Here is a 20,135-nt window from a genome sequence, read left to right on the forward strand (position 1 = left end):
GAAAGCCTCATGCATGAATTTCCCCTTGATTTTGGATGCACATACATATATCCACATGCAAACCAATTCATTCATTATCCCAATTTTTCTTCAAGTGCCTGACAGGGATCAAGTCAGGGTGCATCTCTTCTTATTGCCAGAAGGGACAAGTGTACAGTATCTGGTCCTAGCAATCCTAAATTTTTCAAAAGCAAACTGTACAGTTAGCAATGACATTCAAAGACACTTACATCAGGGCAAGCCTGGAAGGATGTACCCTTGAAGGCATGTGTGTGTGTGTGTGTGTGTGTGTGTGAAGCACATTTCTTAGGTAAAGATAGGAAGTCACCCTGAAAATAAGAAAAAGTCCATTACAAACATTCCAGAGAATGATGATCCCTTCTAAAATTGCTATTTCCCCAGAAGGAGAGAACTGTCATAGTTATAGATAGATTTCATATTTAATTATCTATCTCATGCCATTGGGCTGCCATTAATACCATTAAAAGCCTGCTGCCCTGTTTCACTTTGGTAGAGAAACATATCTGCTAAACCATCAAGGCATATTATAGCATGCAAGCTGAAACTTATAAGAGTAATAACACCAGTTTCTATCAAGGCCAGTGGCCTTTGCAACAAGTTAAAGCTTTTCCTTGGAGAGAAATAGTTTTTCCTTGGAGAGAAATAGCACCGGGTGTTGTCTCTGTTCTGGTGACATCACACTCCCAAACTCCCGACAATCTTTCCCCGTGGTTTCCTTTCTTTGTTAAATAAGGCTGTTAAAATCAGAAGCCCTGAACTGGTAGACTCTAATTTGACAGGCAAAATAACATAACATATAGTAGACATGACTGCATCTCTATATGCCAAGAGAGGTTTTTCTGAAAAGACACATAATCTTTATACATTCTGAAGTACTTTGGCAGGGCTAATTTCTATACTATGACTCCTACAAACTAAAATTCTAAACATCGTGGAATAGCAACCTTGTTAATTTCCACAATGCCTTGTTAAAGTGTGATTATAGGACTTTTAGGAAACATCAGCACTCCATCACTGATTATAGTGCCATTTTTCATACAGCAGCTAGGGCTGACATTGGCAATGTTCTGTGTATGAGTACAGAGCCTTAACATCATCAAGTAGCAGAGAGACAAAATGTCCAATGTAAACAAAAGAGATTTAGTCAGCTTTCAAAAGCCCTCTAGAGAGACCAGCAAGCACAGAGGAGATTCTCTAGGCTGGGAGTGCCACGAAGCAAATGACACAACAAAAACAGGCCTGAATTCTAATTCCATGAGAAAGAAAGAAAAATATCAGCAGAGATTTTATCCTTCATTCTGACCTTAAAAATGCAGAATTCAGTTTAAAAAGTGTCTCTAATGAAACATAGGTTTCATGTAGGTTTCTGATACAGAATTGCAGTGAGCTTCAATACTTGGCAAATATTATTTGAACTGTGTTCTCATTGTATTATCCAGGGAGGAACTGAGTATTGCGTTTCAGAAGAACAAAGGTGGGGTGAGAATCTGGCCTTGTGTGTTGGAAAAAAAATGGGTTCTTTAATTATACGTTTGTCAAGGTAAGGCACAATTAAAACAATCAAGGTTGTCTGCAGGAGGACAAAAAGTCAAGATACCACTCCAACACAACTGAAGCCTTGCTCCCACTTATATGTGAAGCTTATTTAAAAAAGGGATTGGGCTTTAGTGGCCCCTCTCTTGATTTTGTTGTGTCTTTCCCATGGAAACCCTTGGTAAAGGCCATTGGTTAGTGCTCAGAAATGTTTTTCTCCTTTACATACTTCAATGCAATATCTTATTCTTAAGATAACCTTTTCCAATATTGTGCCCTCCAAAAGTATAGGGTCGGGATTAAGAAAGTTGACTGCATCTGGAGAACCCCAACTCTGGAAGGTGTGTCTTTATCATTGTTCAGTTGCCTGTGACACCCATATGTGTCTTTCATCTCTTCTCGTTACACAAATTTTGTGGCTTTTGAAACAGTAACATCAGAAATGACATATTGATGATGAAATGTGCAGTCTTTATCTAGCCAACAGTTGGCAGTGGGGTTGGGAAATGGTGTTCCTTAGGTTTCTTTCTGTTGGAAGAAAGTATCCCATGAAACAATCTAGGACTGAAATCCCCACTAACACTTGATCTTTCAACTATTTTCAAGTTTGATGTACCGGTATTAATTCAGGGCCAAGTTCTTTCTTCTATGTCTTTCACAGATAGCAACTTCCTTCTGGCCAATGCACAAGTACATTGTGGCTTCCCCATTGTCTATTGCTCAGATGGATTCTGTGACCTCACTGGTTTTGCCCGAACAGAAGTCATGCAGAAAAACTGCAGCTGCCGCTTCCTCTATGGCAGTGAGACCAATGAAGCTGTTCTGCAACACATTGAGAAAGTGTTGGAAGGAAAGCAGGAATACCAGACAGAAGTCTGCTTCTACAAGAAGGGCGGTGAGTTTTCGGAAGCCCTTTTGGGTGGATCTCCTGTCCTTCAGAATGTGACTCCAGAGGATATTGACTACAGTAGGTTTCAGGATGGAACTTGAGGACATGAGGTCAAAATTTTATCTGATATATCCTACACATTTGCCATGAATGCAGAAGTGCAGAATTCCTTATGTCCTTTATGTAAAATAAGAGCCCAGTACGTTGTTTTCTATGAATTTTGCAACTGCAGAAACAGTTAGTGGTTACCTAAGTCAGGATCCTCAAAATATTAGCCTTCATATTTTAAAGGGACAGCCAATATACTGCTTTTGCTGGTAACTTGCCAGAGATGATGATGATGATGATGAAGAAGAAGATGATTGCAATACATTTTTTAAATGTTCAGTTGACTGAGTTTCATGTTTAATGAATAAAAGATAATAATGTTGTTAATAATAATAATAATAATAATAATAATAATAATAATAATAATAATAATAACAACAACAATAACAATAACAATAACAATAATAATAATAATAATAATAATAATAATAATAATAATAATAATAATAATAATAATAATAATATAGGATGAACTCTAGAATGGGAGTGAGGATGGATAGGGAAATGGTTTGTAAATATTGAAGTGCAGAGAAGTTTAAAGATAGCTTGCCACAAAAGATAGCTTATCAAGTGCACCCAAAGCAGAACATAGAATTTAGGATTTAATCCCCCCCCCTCCGCTTCCCACTAAGGCTGCATTAGATCATAAGCCTGAAGAAGTAGATTTACCTTCAGGAGCTCCATAACCATAACCATCTCTGGAAAATCCCATTAAAGGACAGGCAGTTCCCTGACTAATGCTGATGGGAGCTTCCATGTGTGAGCCTGGGAATGCCAGCCAGAAGACAAATCCCTGGTGATGGAGCTCCTCTCTATTGGTATTGGGAGGCTTCTGTAGAACCTAAATCCTTTTAGATGACAGAATTGGAGAGATGCTCTATAAGTGGATTATTTAAATTGAAGAATACACAGTGTCCTGGAGTATAATAGGGCAATGCAGGATGCACAATTAATTGGTTTTCCCCACAGCTGTAGGAAGCAAAGTATTTCCAGTGGAATGCCAAAACAGTGTTCCAATGTGAACCCAGGATGACCATATTTTTTAGAGGCAATTTGAGATGATGGGTTTTTGTGGCTTCTTAAATGACAAAGCCACTAAGCAGCTTGGGCTTTGCAAACCTCTGAAATGAATTCTCAGTGTGGCTGTTCTTAATCCATCCTGGTGCCAAAAGTAATGATTATTTCACCTCTGTGCTATATTTGGAGTTGAAGGATATATGCAAAGATAAGCAGGATGCTCCCCCTCCAGATGTTTTAACTACAGCTTCCATAATCCATTGTCATTAAAGTGATGGCTGTGTTTGAAAGGAATTACAGTCCAAAAACATCTGGAAAGACAGACAGAGATTCAGTTTTATTGGCAGCCATTCTTTTGTAATCTATATTTAATGAGGTAATCAAATGCCCATAAAACGGACATTTTGCTGCAGCTAATAGGTTGAGTCTCACTAGATTTCTAAGTAGCTACAAGTTTCCAGACAACTAAACCTTTTTCCTTCTCCCCACCTCAAACAGACACAAACAAAACAATAGAAAGTAAGGAAAAGAAAAAATAAAGACATAAAAAAGCAAGCTAAAAATTCAACAAAGGAAAAACAAGGAAAAAGAAAGGAAAAAGAATAAAAAAATAGTTTCCAATTTTCTTTACAGAGTTGTAAATACAATTATAAATTTATTATCTTGCAACAACACACATCATAAATATATGTTCATTTTATTCTGATTTACCCAAAATGTTAGCATTAACATTTCATGCAATAAGTTAAACCTTTTCCAGTTAGCAATAAATATAGATATGGTATTGTCTTTTCTCTGTTCAAAGAAGTCAATTTAATCCAACAAGTTCCATCATCTTTACCAAGTAAATCTTCCATTGTGCATAATGTTGAACTTTCTTTCTTTGTACATAAAATAATCAAGCTGCAGTTATCATGTACAACAGCAAAATTCCTTGACTTTTTCCCCAATTTTTCTATCAATCCCAAAAGAAAAACCTCTGGTTTCAATTGTATAAAATTCTCTGAATCCAAAATTTTCTAGTTTTTTTACGTCAACCAAACCTGAAAAATGTCTCTTCTTTTCCAACACATTTCTGATATAAATTTGAACTGCCTTTATACATTCTAGACAATTTCATTGGTGACAGACCAATAGTACGTGTAAGCTTTCTTTAGGATTATAACACAATGTAAATTTCAATTCTTTTCTATTCTTCCATTTGTACATTACAACTAAAAATTGTAGGCCACTTTATTGTATATTCTTTCATTTGTTTTTCTGTTTCAAATTTTAGCAATTACATATTCATCATATTTACACTATTCTATTTCAAACTCAGTCTTACAGTCTTCAAATCTATGAATTCTTTCATCTATTTTAAATCTTTCTAATAATTGTAAATAAGTAAGCCTCTGCCACCAGCTCTTCTCATGTATGTTTTCAATCTTCCTTTTTAAAAATAATTAATAAAAATTATGTACATATAGATGTTAAAAAAGAGACCTGACCATTGCCTTAATAAAGTGCTTAAAAGAAAATGATTTATCATCATCATTGTTGTTATGTCTGTTTATCTACTGGATTACTTTCTGGTGTTTGAAATAAGATCAAGTTGCAACTACAATATTTTTTTAATCTATGAAAAGTATAGATATGATGCCCATCTTATATATCTAAGATTGCTCTGAATGATCCCAATTCAGAGTAATCTTTAGTATATAAGATGGGCATTTGCATCATTATATCAGCTTACAGAAAAAAACAAATCAGAAGCAATCCAACATTTGGAAGAAAAGCTATATATATTATACCATACCTCAATTTCGCAAACAAATATGTATCAGAATCCCTTAACCTTCTGGTTCTATTGCCTGAAGCAACAGTCAAATCTTAATTGTTTTCTGGAAGTCAAAAAGGTTTCAGGCTGCTGAATTTGAGAGGGAATTTCTGTTCTATAGGGCAGGCACCATAACAGAGAAGGCATGATTTCCCAACCTTCCAAAATTATACTATTTATCAAAGGGGGCCTGGAGTGGGCCCAACTTGTCAGAACTGGTGGTCTGGACAAAGACCATTGAAAACAGATGATAGTGTGAGATTAGGGTTGTTGTTTTTTTTCCTCTTTGGTTTAGGAACAGCCTTTTGGTGCCTGCTGGACATTGTCCCTATCAAGAATGAGAAAAGTGAAGTGGTCCTTTTCCTCTTCTCCTTCAAAGATATTACCAAAAGTCATGGGAAGAATCATCTCAGTGAAAAAAAGGAAGGTAAGGATGTTTGGAGGCAAAACAGTCTCAAGAAACAGGGGACTGAATTAATATACAATGAAATAATCAGCCTGTTTTTAGTCCGTGTAACCTTTGCAAATGCTTAGTAAATCATTTAATTTGAGTTCCCTGTTATTTTCCCTGTTATTTTGCAATTAACAAATAAGGCATGAAACTGCTGTTAAATGCTTCATTAAAATATACATTTCTAAAAATATTATCAAAGATTGAAATTCTATGCATATCTTACCAGTGAAAGCAAGAGTAGAAATTCTAGATTCAAACTATATTTTGATTGGCTAGTCAGAAGAACAATTTGGAAAGCTAATTGAGTTAACAGGTTTTTTTTTTTATTGAAACTCCATTAGAATATGTCAAGCAAAGAAATATTTAATTAGATTAAATCAAAGAAGCCCCTATATCAGAGAAAGAAGTAAAGCCATTAGTAATCAGCATACAGGACAACAAGGATGGATTAACCAAAATAGCTTCAAGGAAGATACCTATTTTCAATAGTACATTGGGTTTAATAGACAGTAGTCACATTTATCTTATTTTTGCATTTAGAGTTCTGCTAGGAAAAGCATGGTAATTAGCTCACATATAATATGTACAGGTGAAACTTGAAAAATTAGAATATCGTGCAAAAGTTCATCTATTTCAGTAATGCAACTTAAAAGGTAAAACTAATATATGAGATAGTCTCGTTACATGCAAAGCAAGATAGTTCAAGCCGTGATGTATCATAATTGAGATGATTATGGCTTGTAGCTCATGAAAACCCCAAATCCACAATCTTAGAAAATTAGAATATTGTGAAAGATTCAATATTCTAGGCTCAAAGTGTCCCACTCTAATCAGCTAATTAAGCCATAACACCTGCAAAGGGTTCCTGAGCCTTTAAATGGTCTCTCAGTCTGGTTCAGTAGGAATCACAATCATGGGAAAGACTGCTGACCTGACAGTTTTGCAGAAAACCATCATTGACACCCTCCATGAGGAGGGAAAGCCTCAAAAGGTAATTGCAAAAGAAGTTGTATGTTCCCAAAGTGCTGTATCAATGCACATTAATAGAAAGTTATGTGGAAGGGAAAAGTGTGGAAGAAAAAGGTGCACAAGCAGCAGGGATGACCACAGCCTGGAGAGGATTGTCAGGAAAAGACCATTCAAAAGTGTTGGGGACTTTCACAAGGAGTGGACTGAGGCTGGAGTCAATGCATCAAGAGCCACCACACACAGACGGATCCTGGACATGGGCTTCAAATGTCGTATTCCTCTTGTCAAGCCACTCCTGAACAACAAACATCAGAAGCGTCTTAGCTTGGCTAAAGAAAAACAGATCTGGTCTGTTGCTCAGCGGTCCAAAGTCTCTTTTCTGATGAGAGCAACTTTTGTATCTCATTTGGAAACCAAGGACCCAGAGTCTGGAGGAAGAATGGAGAGGCACACACTGCAAGATGCTTGAAGTCCAGTGTGAAGTTTCCACAGTCTCTGTTGATTTGGGGAGACATGTCATCTGCTGGTGTTGGTCAACTGTGCTTCATTAAGTCACGGGTCAACACAGCCGTCTACCAGGAGATTTTGGAGCACTTCATGCTTCCTTCCGCAGACGAGTTTTATGGGATGCTGACTTCATTTTCCAGCAGGACTTGGCACCGGCCAACACTGCCAAAACACCAAAACCTGGTTCAATGACCATGGGATTACTGTGCTTGATTGGCCAGTAAACTCACCTGACCTGAACCCCATAGAGAATCTATCTTCTCTTGGCATTGCCAAGAGAAAGATGAGAGACATGAGACTGAACAATGCAGAAGAGCTGAAGGCCGCTATTGAAGCATCCTGGTCTTCCATAACCCCTCAGCAGTGCTACAGGCTGATAGTTTCCATGCCACACCGCATTGAGGCAGTATTTGCTGCTAAAGGGGCCCAAACCAAGTACTGAGTATGCATGCTTATACTTTTCAGAGGTCTGATATTGTTCTATGTATAATCCTTGTTTTATTGATTGCATGTAATATTCTAATTTTCTGAGATTGTGGATTTGGGGTTTTTATGAGCTGTAAACCATAATCATCTCAATTATGACACATCATGGCTTGAACTATCTTGCTTTGCATGTAATGAGTCTATCTTATATATTAGTTTCACCTTTTAAGTTGCATTACTGAAATAAATGAAGTTTTGCACAATATTCTAATTTTTTGAGTTTCACCTGTATGTAATGCATACAATGAATGTTCCTTGTCATCAGTTTGCTTTTTAAGATGATCTAGTTTAACTATAACTTTCTCTCTAATAACAATTTCACAAGAAGAGTTCTCTACTCTTCTACTCGTTGCAGAATACCTTATGCCACCAGACTCGAAATTCTAGACCTAGAAACCTAGAACTACGCCGCCTTCAGTCCAATCTAAGTATACTATATAAAATCATACATTGCAATGTCCTACCTGTCAATGAATACTTCAGCTTCAACCATAACAACACAAGAGCAAGCAATAGATACAAACTCAGGGTTAATCGCACCAAACTTGATTGCAGGAAATACGACTTCAGCAACAGAGTGGTCAATGTCTGGAATACTCTACCTGACTCTGTGGTTTCTTCCCCAAACCCCAAAAACTTTAACCTTAGACTGTCTATTATTGACCTCACCCCTTTCCTTAGAGGTCTGTAGGGGGCGTGCATGAGCACACCAATGTGCCTACTGTTCCTGTCCTATTGTTTTTTTATATTTTTTTTATTTTTCTTATATGTATCCATGTATTCATAACTATGTTTATTCTTATACCTGTATCTTGTAAGCGATTGACAAATCAAATAAATAAATAAAATAAATGATAATCCTCCTCCTTCCTGAACTGTTCATTTCACTTAGAAAGATGCCCTGTGGCTAGCAGCTGTGGGGACCTTTCACAAATTGCTTGATAGAAATTCTCAGTGATAGGAAGAACTGGCCAGGAGATCAAAGACAGACAGATAGATAAAATTCTGAAACCAGCATTTTAGAATGAGGTAGTGAGATCAAGGGACAATGATAGCTCTACTTGAAAAAGGAAACAAATTAGAATGGCTAATTTGAAGGAACCACCATATACAAGCACTTCATGTTTGATAACTGGTGCTGTACAATGATTCCAGTCTTACTCTTTTTTTTCTTTTTCAGAAAAGTATCACTGCAAGAAGGCAAGGAGCTCCCACTTGTGGGTGACCAGGAAACAAGGACGAACTGCTTTGCACCATCTCACCAGGCAGTTCAACAAGAAGGAAGGGACAGAGATGAAGATAAACAGTGTAAAGTTATCACCTACTTTCTTACCCCTTATTTCTGGGCAAGGGAGACGTTAAGGCTTCCTTGAGCCCAACTATGTGACTATCTCCTTGGTTATAGTTGAATATAACCATGAAGATAGTCACATAGTTTTTTCATTATTATATCCAAAAATCATCTTTCTTTTTGGAGTTTGTGGTTCAACTCTTTAGAATTGCCCAATGCCAAAGTGAGAGGAGATTCTATGATAGGGCAGTGTCTGTGGAGCAGTGGATATAAAAAACCTGCAATAAGGCATGCTTGGCATTGCAACCCATGCCTCACCACTGCGCTGAATGCATATAGGGACAGGACTTTGATCACAACACAGCACTTGCCATCTTGCAGATTTTGATGCCCAAGAGAGTATAGCTTGTGGTCTCCATTATATTTTAGCACTACAGATCATCTGGCACAGGGGATATTTTGATGGGGAAGGCAATTCTCTTTAAAGGCTTAACAGCTTTTAATGTAGGGCCATTCCCATACAATCCTAACAGAACTCAACCCCCAAAGAGATATGAATTGGGAGATATAAATCGGGGTAACCACAGGGTCTGTTGTGTGTTTAATAGCAGTAAGACTTGCATTGCTCACCTGTACAGCTAAAGCAGTTCATTGTGAAAAGAAGCAATCCATCTTGGTATTAAAGGGAACTTCATAGGGGTTCCCCTTAAAAGTCATTTCATGGCACCAAAGCAAGATGGGTTTTCCTATCCAACTAGGATCACATGTGTTGTACAGACTGGTGTACCTTTCCCAAGCCACACACTCTATAGATATGCTATACTATAACTCCAATAACATCCCTAAGTTAAACTACCTATAAATTACTAAATTTCAGTTGCAGTTATTGGTGTTTGTATGTGTATACAGGCTGAAAGAGAAGAAAAAGTTATATTTTGGCACAGTTGTACTCCATATCATATATTCCATGTTACACTGAAATGCAATAAGATGGCTTGAGTTCAGCCAAATGGCAAAGCCAGCATTTTAGCTTCCTTTCTATAGCTCTTCTTTCTTGTTTCCAGTGGAGCTTGTGCAGAATGGAGAAGGTCTTTCTTGCTCCTAAACTGCATACAGAGAAATGGACATGCTATCTGGCAACGCAATTGAGGTGCAGCCAGAATAATACATCTGGATGTTCTAGGATGGATTCTGATAGCTGCTAGAAAACCATCCTGTGTACCTAACAATCCAGATTTTTGTTTTTCTCATTTCCTACTCAGAACACCTTGACAGCTGCTCCCTCCAGATCTAAGACCAGGGCAGATTAAAAAGCTTTGATCTATTTGAGGGGAGTGGTTGGATGTTGGGAGGGAGGAGAGTTAGTTGAAGAACTGCCTAAGCAGCTGTGTAGGCAGGCTATCTATTCCAGCTACAAGCTGGGTAACTCCCTTCTCTGCCATGAGAAAATCTGTATTTACCTATACTAAACTGATAATGGTGGCTAACCTTTGTTCTGGGGTAGGGGATGTACTGGTCCTCATCCACAGTGAGGGGATGTGCAGATGTGTGTACATGCTGAAGAGTTTTGGAAGAGAATTTATAGAAAGAAAGTGGCCCCCAAAGTTTTATAGTGGTAGTAGAAAAAGTAGGAGAACAACATCCTGTTTCCCTCTGCTTTTCATATATGAGAAATATTTAGATGCTTGTTGTATTGTGAAATTATTGGCAGCGACACACACAAAAAGTAGCCCGATATTATTACTATGGAAGTAACCTCTTGGTTCTCACACCTTCCTTCCTTTTTTCCCCTCTTTGTTTCCCTTCTCATCATAGATGAGTGATGGCCAGTAACTAGATCTTGATGATTTATAATAACTATAGTACTTCAAGCTAATATAGCCAATGACATTTTCTTTTTCCTTGTTTAAATATTTATTGCACAAGATGGAGAAAATAGGAGAAACAGATGGAAGGGACAAAATGTGAATGAGAGAAAAATATTACATATGTAGTTAAAAATATTTAAATTATCCGGAATGCTTTCAAGTCATCATTTCCTTGGTTCATTTTGTAAGAAGGGAGCTCTCTGGTGGCTTACGATACTTTATAATGTTTGAGTTTATTTACATATATACAAGCTGAACAATGAAGAGACAGATAATACACTCTCCTTGCTGGTAAGAAATATACTGCCTCCATCAAATTTCCTAGAGAGGAAGCAGCTAGATACATTTAGAAGGTTTAAATTTTCAGAGCAAAACATTATTTGTAATTCTCAACCTATTTATAGTCTTTTATTTCTTTGTAGCAGACACTTACCCATCTCTTTCCAGAAAGGTATGGGCAAATATATTACATTTTCTATAAATGGCTCCTTTTATTTAAAAAAAGGAACTACGTTCGAAACATTCTGGACCATTCATCTGTGATTTCCTTGAACAATAGAGGAAATTTACATGTTGGGCCATTGCTAAGGAATCTTATGTATATTAATGTTCCAAGCCCTAGAAAAATTCAGATTAGTTGACAACAGTGCTTGACTCCTGGATCTTAATTCCTTTCTCAATTTCCTTTAGAATTAAATGTAACTTGTACGGGTGATTGCTCAGAAAGTTAAACAGCTTTGATGTGGATACTCACTGATTATTTTTAATTGGGATGTCTAAAACATGATGTGTCAACTGCTTTGAACATCTTATTTTTGAAACAAGACAACAGAGTGCAGTGTATTCTTAACACTTTTTAACTGTCTTCTGCAATGTTGTTTATAAAGATCACCTATTTATCAGAATAGGTTGGTTTGGGAGGCTTCATTCTCAAGGTCTTACTAACCAGCATGAAAGGTGTCACAGAGCACTCTTATAGATAAAACTTATTTAAATACTGCAAGATCAGTCTACATTCAACTGATGTCCTAAGCACATACCAACAATGGTAACTCACGAAGAAGCAACTTTTTATGCATAAGAGGGAAACAAATATGATACCTAAAACATTTTGAAACTAAACTTTTAAACTTTAGTCACTCACCATGCCAAAGAAAACAATGCAAATTAAAATGGAACTCAGCAAATAAGGACAATTATAAACCCTTGGATTAAGACAAATGTGGCAGTAAAAGAGTTAAGGGCATAGTAGCCAGGAGGAAAAACTCTTTGATGCCCCCTTCCTTTGGTGCCCTAAGCATGTGGTTATTTTGCTAAATGGTTAATTCAGGGCTAAACTGTTGAGTATTTTCAGGGGAAGATGAAGTGAAGGGAGATACTAGACCAGTCAAGTTGGATTCCATCCTGAAACCTTCTTCCTCTGAACCAATGGGCTGTCACATGACTGCTTGAGCAACAAGGGGTCACAGAAGACTTAGCAAGGTACTTGTATATGTGTCTCTTTAAGTCTTGACATTATAAACTGTCCTGTCCTGCCTAAATGAACCAAGGAAAGCAAAGTGATGGACCCATTCCTTCTTTTGTGTAACCAATATCAAAGTTAGAAAACTTGGCATGAATGTATCAGATTGTACATCTATTGGTCACCAATCAATAATGCAAGATGTAAAGTTTTCCAGTTTAACATTTTTTAATTAGATTATAAGATAAAATACAAAATACAAAAGTAAATAGGAAAACACGTGGGGGGGGGCAAGTGAGGAGAAACTGGGGAAAATAAAAGAAGACACATTGACTTCCGACTCCCTCTGTTGCAGTAAAAAAAAAAAAAAGCATTAGCATCAAACTACAACTTTTTATTTTTCCATAATAATATAAACTAGTCATTTCTATAAAAACATATCCATCTAATTGGTTAAACTCAAATTAAAAGTTTCATTTTTTCCCCACTTCAAACACGAAGTTCAGAAGTGGTCTTCATGTGGAAACAAAAGTGCTTATATTCTTTCCTTTAACCAAAACAGTCAATTTAGCCATTTCTGCCAACTCCTTCAGCTACTATAACTATTCGTCCATAGTGGAAATCAAAGTGTCCTTCCATTTTTGTGCATATAATAGCCTTGCTGCTATCAACATATATAAGATAAAAGTTCCATTTTTTTTCTCCAAATCTTTTTCCATTAAACCCCAAAGAAAAAGTTTCTGGTTTTATTTTATTTTTTTGATCTTGAGAATTTTCTGTATTACAAAATGAATCTTTCTTTACTCCAAAATTTCTTTCCTTTATCACATGTCCACCATAAATGATAAAAAGTTCCTTCTTTACTTTTACACTCCCAACATTCATTTGAAATGCCTTTATACATTCTGGATAAGTTAGCTAATGTTAAATACCGGTGATACATCATCTTATAAAAAATGTCTTTTTTTTTTTAATAAAAGTTTTATTGATTTTAACAACAAATAAAAACACATAAAACATAAAACATAACATAAGAACATCATCATTCTTCATAAATTTACAGACAGTGTATCGGTTGGTTTATCACTTCTTTTTGTGCATCTATTTCATAGTCATCATAATAATTATATTACATAATAACTCATATTATCAATCAACAATTATATATCCTAATATCCTTATTAAACAATCATTTGACTATAATTTAACTAATTCATGCTTAAGCGAGATAACTATAATTTAGTTAATTTATAACAAATCGTAAAATCATACCAAATCTATCTTAATATAATATTCTAAAAATATTATCAAAACCAATATATATATATATTCTATTATTATATTGTTTTAGCTAACCATTGATAAAAAAGATCCCAAACTTCATAGAATTGTTTATCTTCTTGTTCTCTAATTTCAAATGTCAATCTACTCATTTCAGCACATTCCAATATTTTCTTAATAATTTCTTCCTCTAATGGTATTTTCTCACTCTTCCAATTTCTAGCAAATACAATCCTAGCCACTGTTAACACATTTACAATCAAATACTTTAAGTTTTTATTAAATGTATCAGGTAAGATTCCCAATAGAAAAATCTCTGGTTTCAAATCTATATGTTTTTTGTCATTTCTTCCAACCATATGCGAATTCTAGTCCAGTATTTCCTGGCCTCCTCACAAGTCCACCACATATGGTAATATGAGCCAGGGATCTGATGACATTTCCAACACTTTTCGGATTTATTCTTGAACATTCTTGCTATTCTTGTCGGGGAAAATGCCACCTGTAAAACATCTTATACAAATTTTCTTTATATGCTACTGACATTGTCATTTTATAATTTTGAGACCACAATTTTTGCCATTTTTCTAAATCAATCCCATATCCAAAGTTCTTCCCCCAAACAATCATTGTTTCTTTGACTTGTTCTTCCTCTAATTTAATTTCCAACAAATAACTATATAGTTTTTTAATCACTTTTTCATCAGCACCTGTCAAAATCCCATCTAAATCAGTCAATTTATCATAAAATCCTTCTGTTTTAGAATCTTTAAGATACCTTGAGTGTATTGCGCATATGAAAACCAATTCATCTTTATATCTTGTTCTTCTAGCTTTTGCATCGTTTTAAGTTCACCCTTTTCATCCAGTATTTCCCCATATCTAACTGTTTGTTCCTTCTTATAAATTATGGGATAGGAAAAAGCTTCAATAGTTGATAACCAAACTGGAATTTTCAAATAACATTGTTTCTTAATTTTCTCCCAATTCAACCATAACGATTCCCGTATATAGTGCCTTCTGAAATAACCCTGCGATTTAGTTCCCTTATACCATAAAAAAGCATGCCAACCCAATAATAAATCATGTCCTTCCAATGCCAGTAATCTAGACTTTCTTAACGTTATCCATTCTTTAACCCACATTAAATTTGCAGCTTGATAATACAACTCCCAATTAGGAAGGCCAAATCCTCCTCTAATTCTAGCATCCTGTAAAAGTTTTAGTTTTATTCTCGCTTTCTTACCTTGCCATATATACTTCAACACCATTTTATTTAATTCATCAAAATAGTCTTTACCAAGCCTAATTGGTATTGTTTGAAACAAATATAAAATTCTGGGTAAAATATTCATTTTAATTGTTGAGATTCTACCTATCAAAGATAATTGTAGATTTTCCCATTTTTCAAGTCAGATGCTATCTGCTGTTTAAGTTTAATATAATTATTCTCTTTCAATGTAGTACATCTTGACGTCAAAATTATCCCCAAGTATTTAACTTTATTCGTAACTTGAATTTTCAATAAGTCTGCCAACTCTTCTCTTTGCCTTAATAACATATTTTTTGTCAGAATCTTTGTTTTGTCTTTATTTATTTTCAAGCCAGCCATCTCACCATACGTCTCTATCTTTTCCAGTAGTTTTAAAGCTGTCTCTAGAGGGTCTTCCAGAATAAAGACCAAATCGTCCATAAAGGCTTGCAATTTAAATTCCTCCTTTTTAACTTTCATTCCTTTTATATTTGTATCCTCTCTAATATTTCTATTTAATACTTCCAAAGTAAATACAAATAACAAAGGGGATAGTGGACATCCTTGTCTTGTGTCTTTTTAATATTGATAGAGTCTGTAAATTCTCCATCTATCATCACTTTTGCTGTTTGCTTATAATATATAGCTTCTATTGCTTGAATAAATTTTCTAGCAAAACCCATCTGTTCCAATAATAATAACATAAATCTCCAATTCACGTTATCAAATGCCTTTTGAGCATCTAAAAATATCAAAGCCATTTGCTTTTCAGGGTGTGCCTCATAATATTCCAAAGTGTCCAAAATTACTCTCATGTTGTCTTTAATTTGTCTCTTTGGTAGAAATCCATTCTGATCAGAATGAATAAAATTATTTAAGTATTTTTAAGCCTTTCTGCCAAAATTGAAGCAAATATTTTATAATCTGCATTCAATAAAGAGATAGGTCTATAATTCTTAATTTGTGATGGATCAGTCCCTTCTTTTGGAATAAGCGTAATATAAGCTTCTGACCATGTTTTAGGTATTTTCTTATTTATCATAACTTCATTCATAATTTCTAACAATGAAATACTCAATGATTCTTGTAATGTTTTATAAAATTCTGCCGGGAAACCATCTGGTCCTGGTGCTTTCCCGTTATTCTGTCTATTAAGTGCTTCAGTTAATTCCATCATTGTTATAGGATTTTCCAACATTTTCCCAGTTTCATCAGATATCTTGGGTAGGTTGGCATTTTGTAAATACTGTTTAATTTTCCCTCATCAAAATCCTCCTGCTTATATAATTGCGCATAAAAATCTCGAATAATTCTCTTTTTCTCCTTATTACCATGACAGACTAGACCCTGTTCATCCATTAACTGTAGTATTCTCCTTGATTCTTTCTCTTTTCTCAGTTTGTATGCTAACCATCTACCTGGCCTGTTTGCATCCTCAAAATAGTTCTGTTTAGCACTTCTAATTTTTTGCGCCAATTCTTCTTTCTCTGTTTGATCCATTTTATGTTTAATTATATCCATTTTAAATTTAATATCTTTTTCTGTGGCATTCTCTGTAATTCTTTTTCCAATTTTTTATAATCATCTTCTAAAGTTTTAATCATTTGCCTCTTTCTAATATTTTTTTCTTTGTGTATTCCATTATCAATCCTCTTGCATATGCCTTCATTGTGTCCCAAACATTCTGTATTGAAGTATCTTCTTTTCTGTTTTCATTAAAAAGAAGGCCAGTTCTTTTCCATCCACTGTGTAAAATCTTTTTCCTTTAAAATAGTATTATTTAATGTCCATCTAGATCTTCTTTTTGTCCTTTCCATTTAATTGTCATTGGGTTATGATCTGCCCATGTACTTGTTTCAATATTTATTTCTTGGATATTAGATAATAATTCTGTTGACGTCCACATCATATCTATTCTGGACCATGATGAATGTCTATTCGAGTAGAAAGTATATTGTTGAGTTTTAGTATTTCTTTCTCTCCATATATCTTTTAGATTTAGTTCCTCTATCATTTCAAAAAGGATTTAGGGAGGATCTTCCTATTTTGTCGTGTTATTTTTGCTGTGTAGTCCAATTCATTGTCTACAATTCCATTAAAATCTCCCATTATAAATATATTAGCGTAGTCCAATTCAATTATTTTCATATGTAATTTTTATAGAATCTTTTTTGTTTATCATTCGGAGCATAGATTGCAACCAAAAGTATCTTTCTATTGTTATCCACTATTTCAACCATTAGTACTCTTCCATCTTCATCAGTATAAATCAATTTTGCTGAAATGGTTTCTTTAATATACAATACCACTCCTCTTTTCTTACACTGGGCCAAAGAAGTAAAAATTTTCCCTATTTTTGGTCGCACCAATAATTGTTGATGTTGTTTTTAATGTGTACTTCTTGTAAGCAAATTATATCAAATTTTAATTTCTCTATTTTATGAAAAGTTTTCCTTCTTTTAGTAGCTGAATTCAGTCCATTTATATTCAAAGAAATCAACTTTTTTTCCTCCATAGTTATGATTTATATTTAGGTCTAACGGCTCTCGTTGATCTTACTTCACGTTGTTCTTTAGTCTCCACTTGTCCACCTACTGCACCTTCTTCTTTTCCCATCTCTATTTGGTCCTCTTGAAATTCAGTTAAGGTAGTCTCTTCTTCTATCTCTGTTTCTCTTCTTTTAAAAAATTCCTTATAAAACGATTCTGCTTCATCAATTGAGCCAATTCTGTATCTCTGTTCTTTCCATGTAACCATTAATCCTTCTGGAATCAACCATCTGTAATTCACCTCCTTTTCCAATAATACTTTAGTCAGGAAACGATATTCTCTCCTCATCTCTCTAATTTTTCTGGGTACTTGTTTTAAAACCCCAATCTCTTTATCTCCATATTTCAATGTCTTCTCTCTTGCCGCTTGTAATATCTGTGTTCTGATAGATTTTTTAGTAAATCTAACATGAACTTCTCTTGGTAACTTATTCCTCGATGCATATCTTGTAAAAACTCGGTATATCTCATCTATTCCATCCATCATTTTTTCCTCTGTTATTTCCAAAGCTCCAGCCAAGATTTCTATCATTACTGCAGCAAGATCTTGTCCTTTTTCTTCCTCTATATTTTGAAATCTGAGGTAATATTCTGATCTATCCATCTCCCACTTCACCATCTCATTCTTGTTTTGTTCAAGCGTTGTCACTCTGTCATCAATATTTCCAATTTTCTCATCTTTTTGATTGTCTTTCTCTTCCAGTTTTTGCAATTTCTCATCTCTTTGATTGTCTTTCTCTTCCATTTTTTGCAGTCTCTCATCATACTTCACCATCATCTGTTGGATGTTTTCAATTTTTTGTTCAATACTCCCCATCCTTTGTTCAATACTCATTTTAAGTTCTTGAATTCCTTGCATAACCGTCGTTAGATCCGTTTGTCTTTTATCTTGCTTTGCCATTGTTGAAAGTCGTCCTCCAGTTGATGGGGAGGCAGGAGCAGAAGTTGATGCGCCAGAAGGTAGGACTTTCTTACTCATTTGAATAACTCAGAATCTTCCCACTCTTTTAATCCAGTTGGCAGTGTAACAATTATAATCCAGTTAGGGAAAGGAAAACGTAAAAAGAAAAATCAGTAAAAAAAACAAAAACCAAGATTTAAAAAGGAAAAAAGTTTCAAGGAAAAAAGAAAAATTTCTTTCTTCAGGTTCTTCTAGACCTTAATCCTCAGTTGCAATAGTCAAAAGGAGAGTAAAACCCAATAATATTAAAGAAATAACAATAATAATAAAAGAAAAAGAAAAGAAAAATTCTTCAGGTTCTTCACACCTTAATCCAATTGCGAAATCTCAAGAAAAAAAACATGGCCACAAAAAAGAGTATATACATACAAAGGTAAAAAAAGCAAAAGTCCCCCAAAAAGAAAAGAAAAAGGAAAAAAGAAACAATATTCTGAGGCTTTCCCTTTAGAGAAAAAAAATGAAAAATAATAATAATAGTAATAAGCAAAAGTGTACAAATATTACAAAATACTATAGGGTTAAGGAGGAGGGATAAAAGCTAACAACAAGTAAAGCAAAAATCACACTGCATTTTATTTAAACATCCAAGGCTCTTATTATGGCTTCTCCACAAGTTTCAAAGCCAAGCTTCAAACATTCAGTTGATTGTAGAAATCCCAAAGAGACACCTGTGAAAACATTCTCCAGAGTTCCTCTCTCTATCTTATCAACTCAGTGTCCTTGGGAGAGAGTTTCTCACAGTTCTCTCAACTTCAAGTAAAGTATTTTCAAGCCTCTAGTTGGCAGTGTTGCAGAGTTACAAAGTTTCTCAACTCCACTCCCCCTTCTTCCTCCCCCAAAAAAATAGAAAAAGAAAATATGTATATATATATATGTGTGTATATTTAAAAAAGAAAAAATTACTAAAGGAAGCCTCTATTAAAAATATAAACAGTCAAAAAGGGAAGGTAATTATAGAAAAAAAAAAAAACCAGTCTGGTTACAATTACTAATCACAATAGAAGTTCGCTAGAAAAAAAAAGTAAAAAGCCAAGCCTCATTTTGACATCTCCTAAAAAATCGCCACTAAGTCCATCTTATCAAATTCTGTCAAAAATCTTACAGATTCCTTCTTCTTCTAGGGTGTCCTTATCCCAAATAAAAAAAAATAAATCTCACCAGCCGATACACTTTCTCTTTCTTTCTTCTCTTCCTTTCGGAGCTGTCCCTGCTTCAGCAGTTTAATGGCTGCCTCTCCGCCGATGGTAAAGGGGCTTCTTCTGGATCCACCAGGGACTTGCGGTGTCCTTCTTTACTTTTACACTCCCAACATTCATTTGAAATGCCTTTATACATTCTGGATAAGTTAACTAATGTTAAATACCGGTGATACATCATCTTATAAAAAATGTCTTTTAAATTATAGTTTAGTGTAAATTTTAAACCTTTCATCCTTATATGTTCCCATTGTTCAAGCATCACATTATATCCAAAATTCCTTGCCCACTGAATCATAAAATGTTTTACATGTTTACATGTTCAGTTTCCAAATTCAATTTCAATAACATTTTATAAACTTTAGCTACAATAAGCTCATCACTACCACACAGTAAGATTTCCAATTCATTTTTAGCAAAATCAAACCCACAACTCTTTTTATCTGATTTAAATTGTTCTTTCAGTTGTTGA

At 34.9% G+C, this 20,135-nt stretch overlaps 1 protein-coding gene across 3 annotated transcripts in view; it reads left to right on the top strand.

Annotated features, from left to right (window-relative positions):
* KCNH4 (potassium voltage-gated channel subfamily H member 4) overlaps positions 1-20,135 on the top strand; it is a 73,075-nt gene that overhangs the window by 9,383 nt on the left and 43,557 nt on the right. For all 3 annotated transcript variants that reach the window (XM_087946349.1, XM_087946350.1, XM_087946351.1), the window contains exons 2-4: positions 2,216-2,449; positions 5,683-5,814; positions 8,984-9,111. In XM_087946349.1, the coding sequence (XP_087802475.1) occupies positions 2,216-2,449; positions 5,683-5,814; positions 8,984-9,111 (494 nt within the window). The remainder of the gene's footprint in view (positions 1-2,215; positions 2,450-5,682; positions 5,815-8,983; positions 9,112-20,135) is intronic.

This window comes from Notechis scutatus, chromosome Z (assembly GCF_049901735.1).
Source record: "Notechis scutatus isolate UNSWTSFEM ecotype Mainland chromosome Z, rNotScu1.2, whole genome shotgun sequence".
NCBI lineage: Eukaryota > Metazoa > Chordata > Lepidosauria > Squamata > Elapidae > Notechis > Notechis scutatus.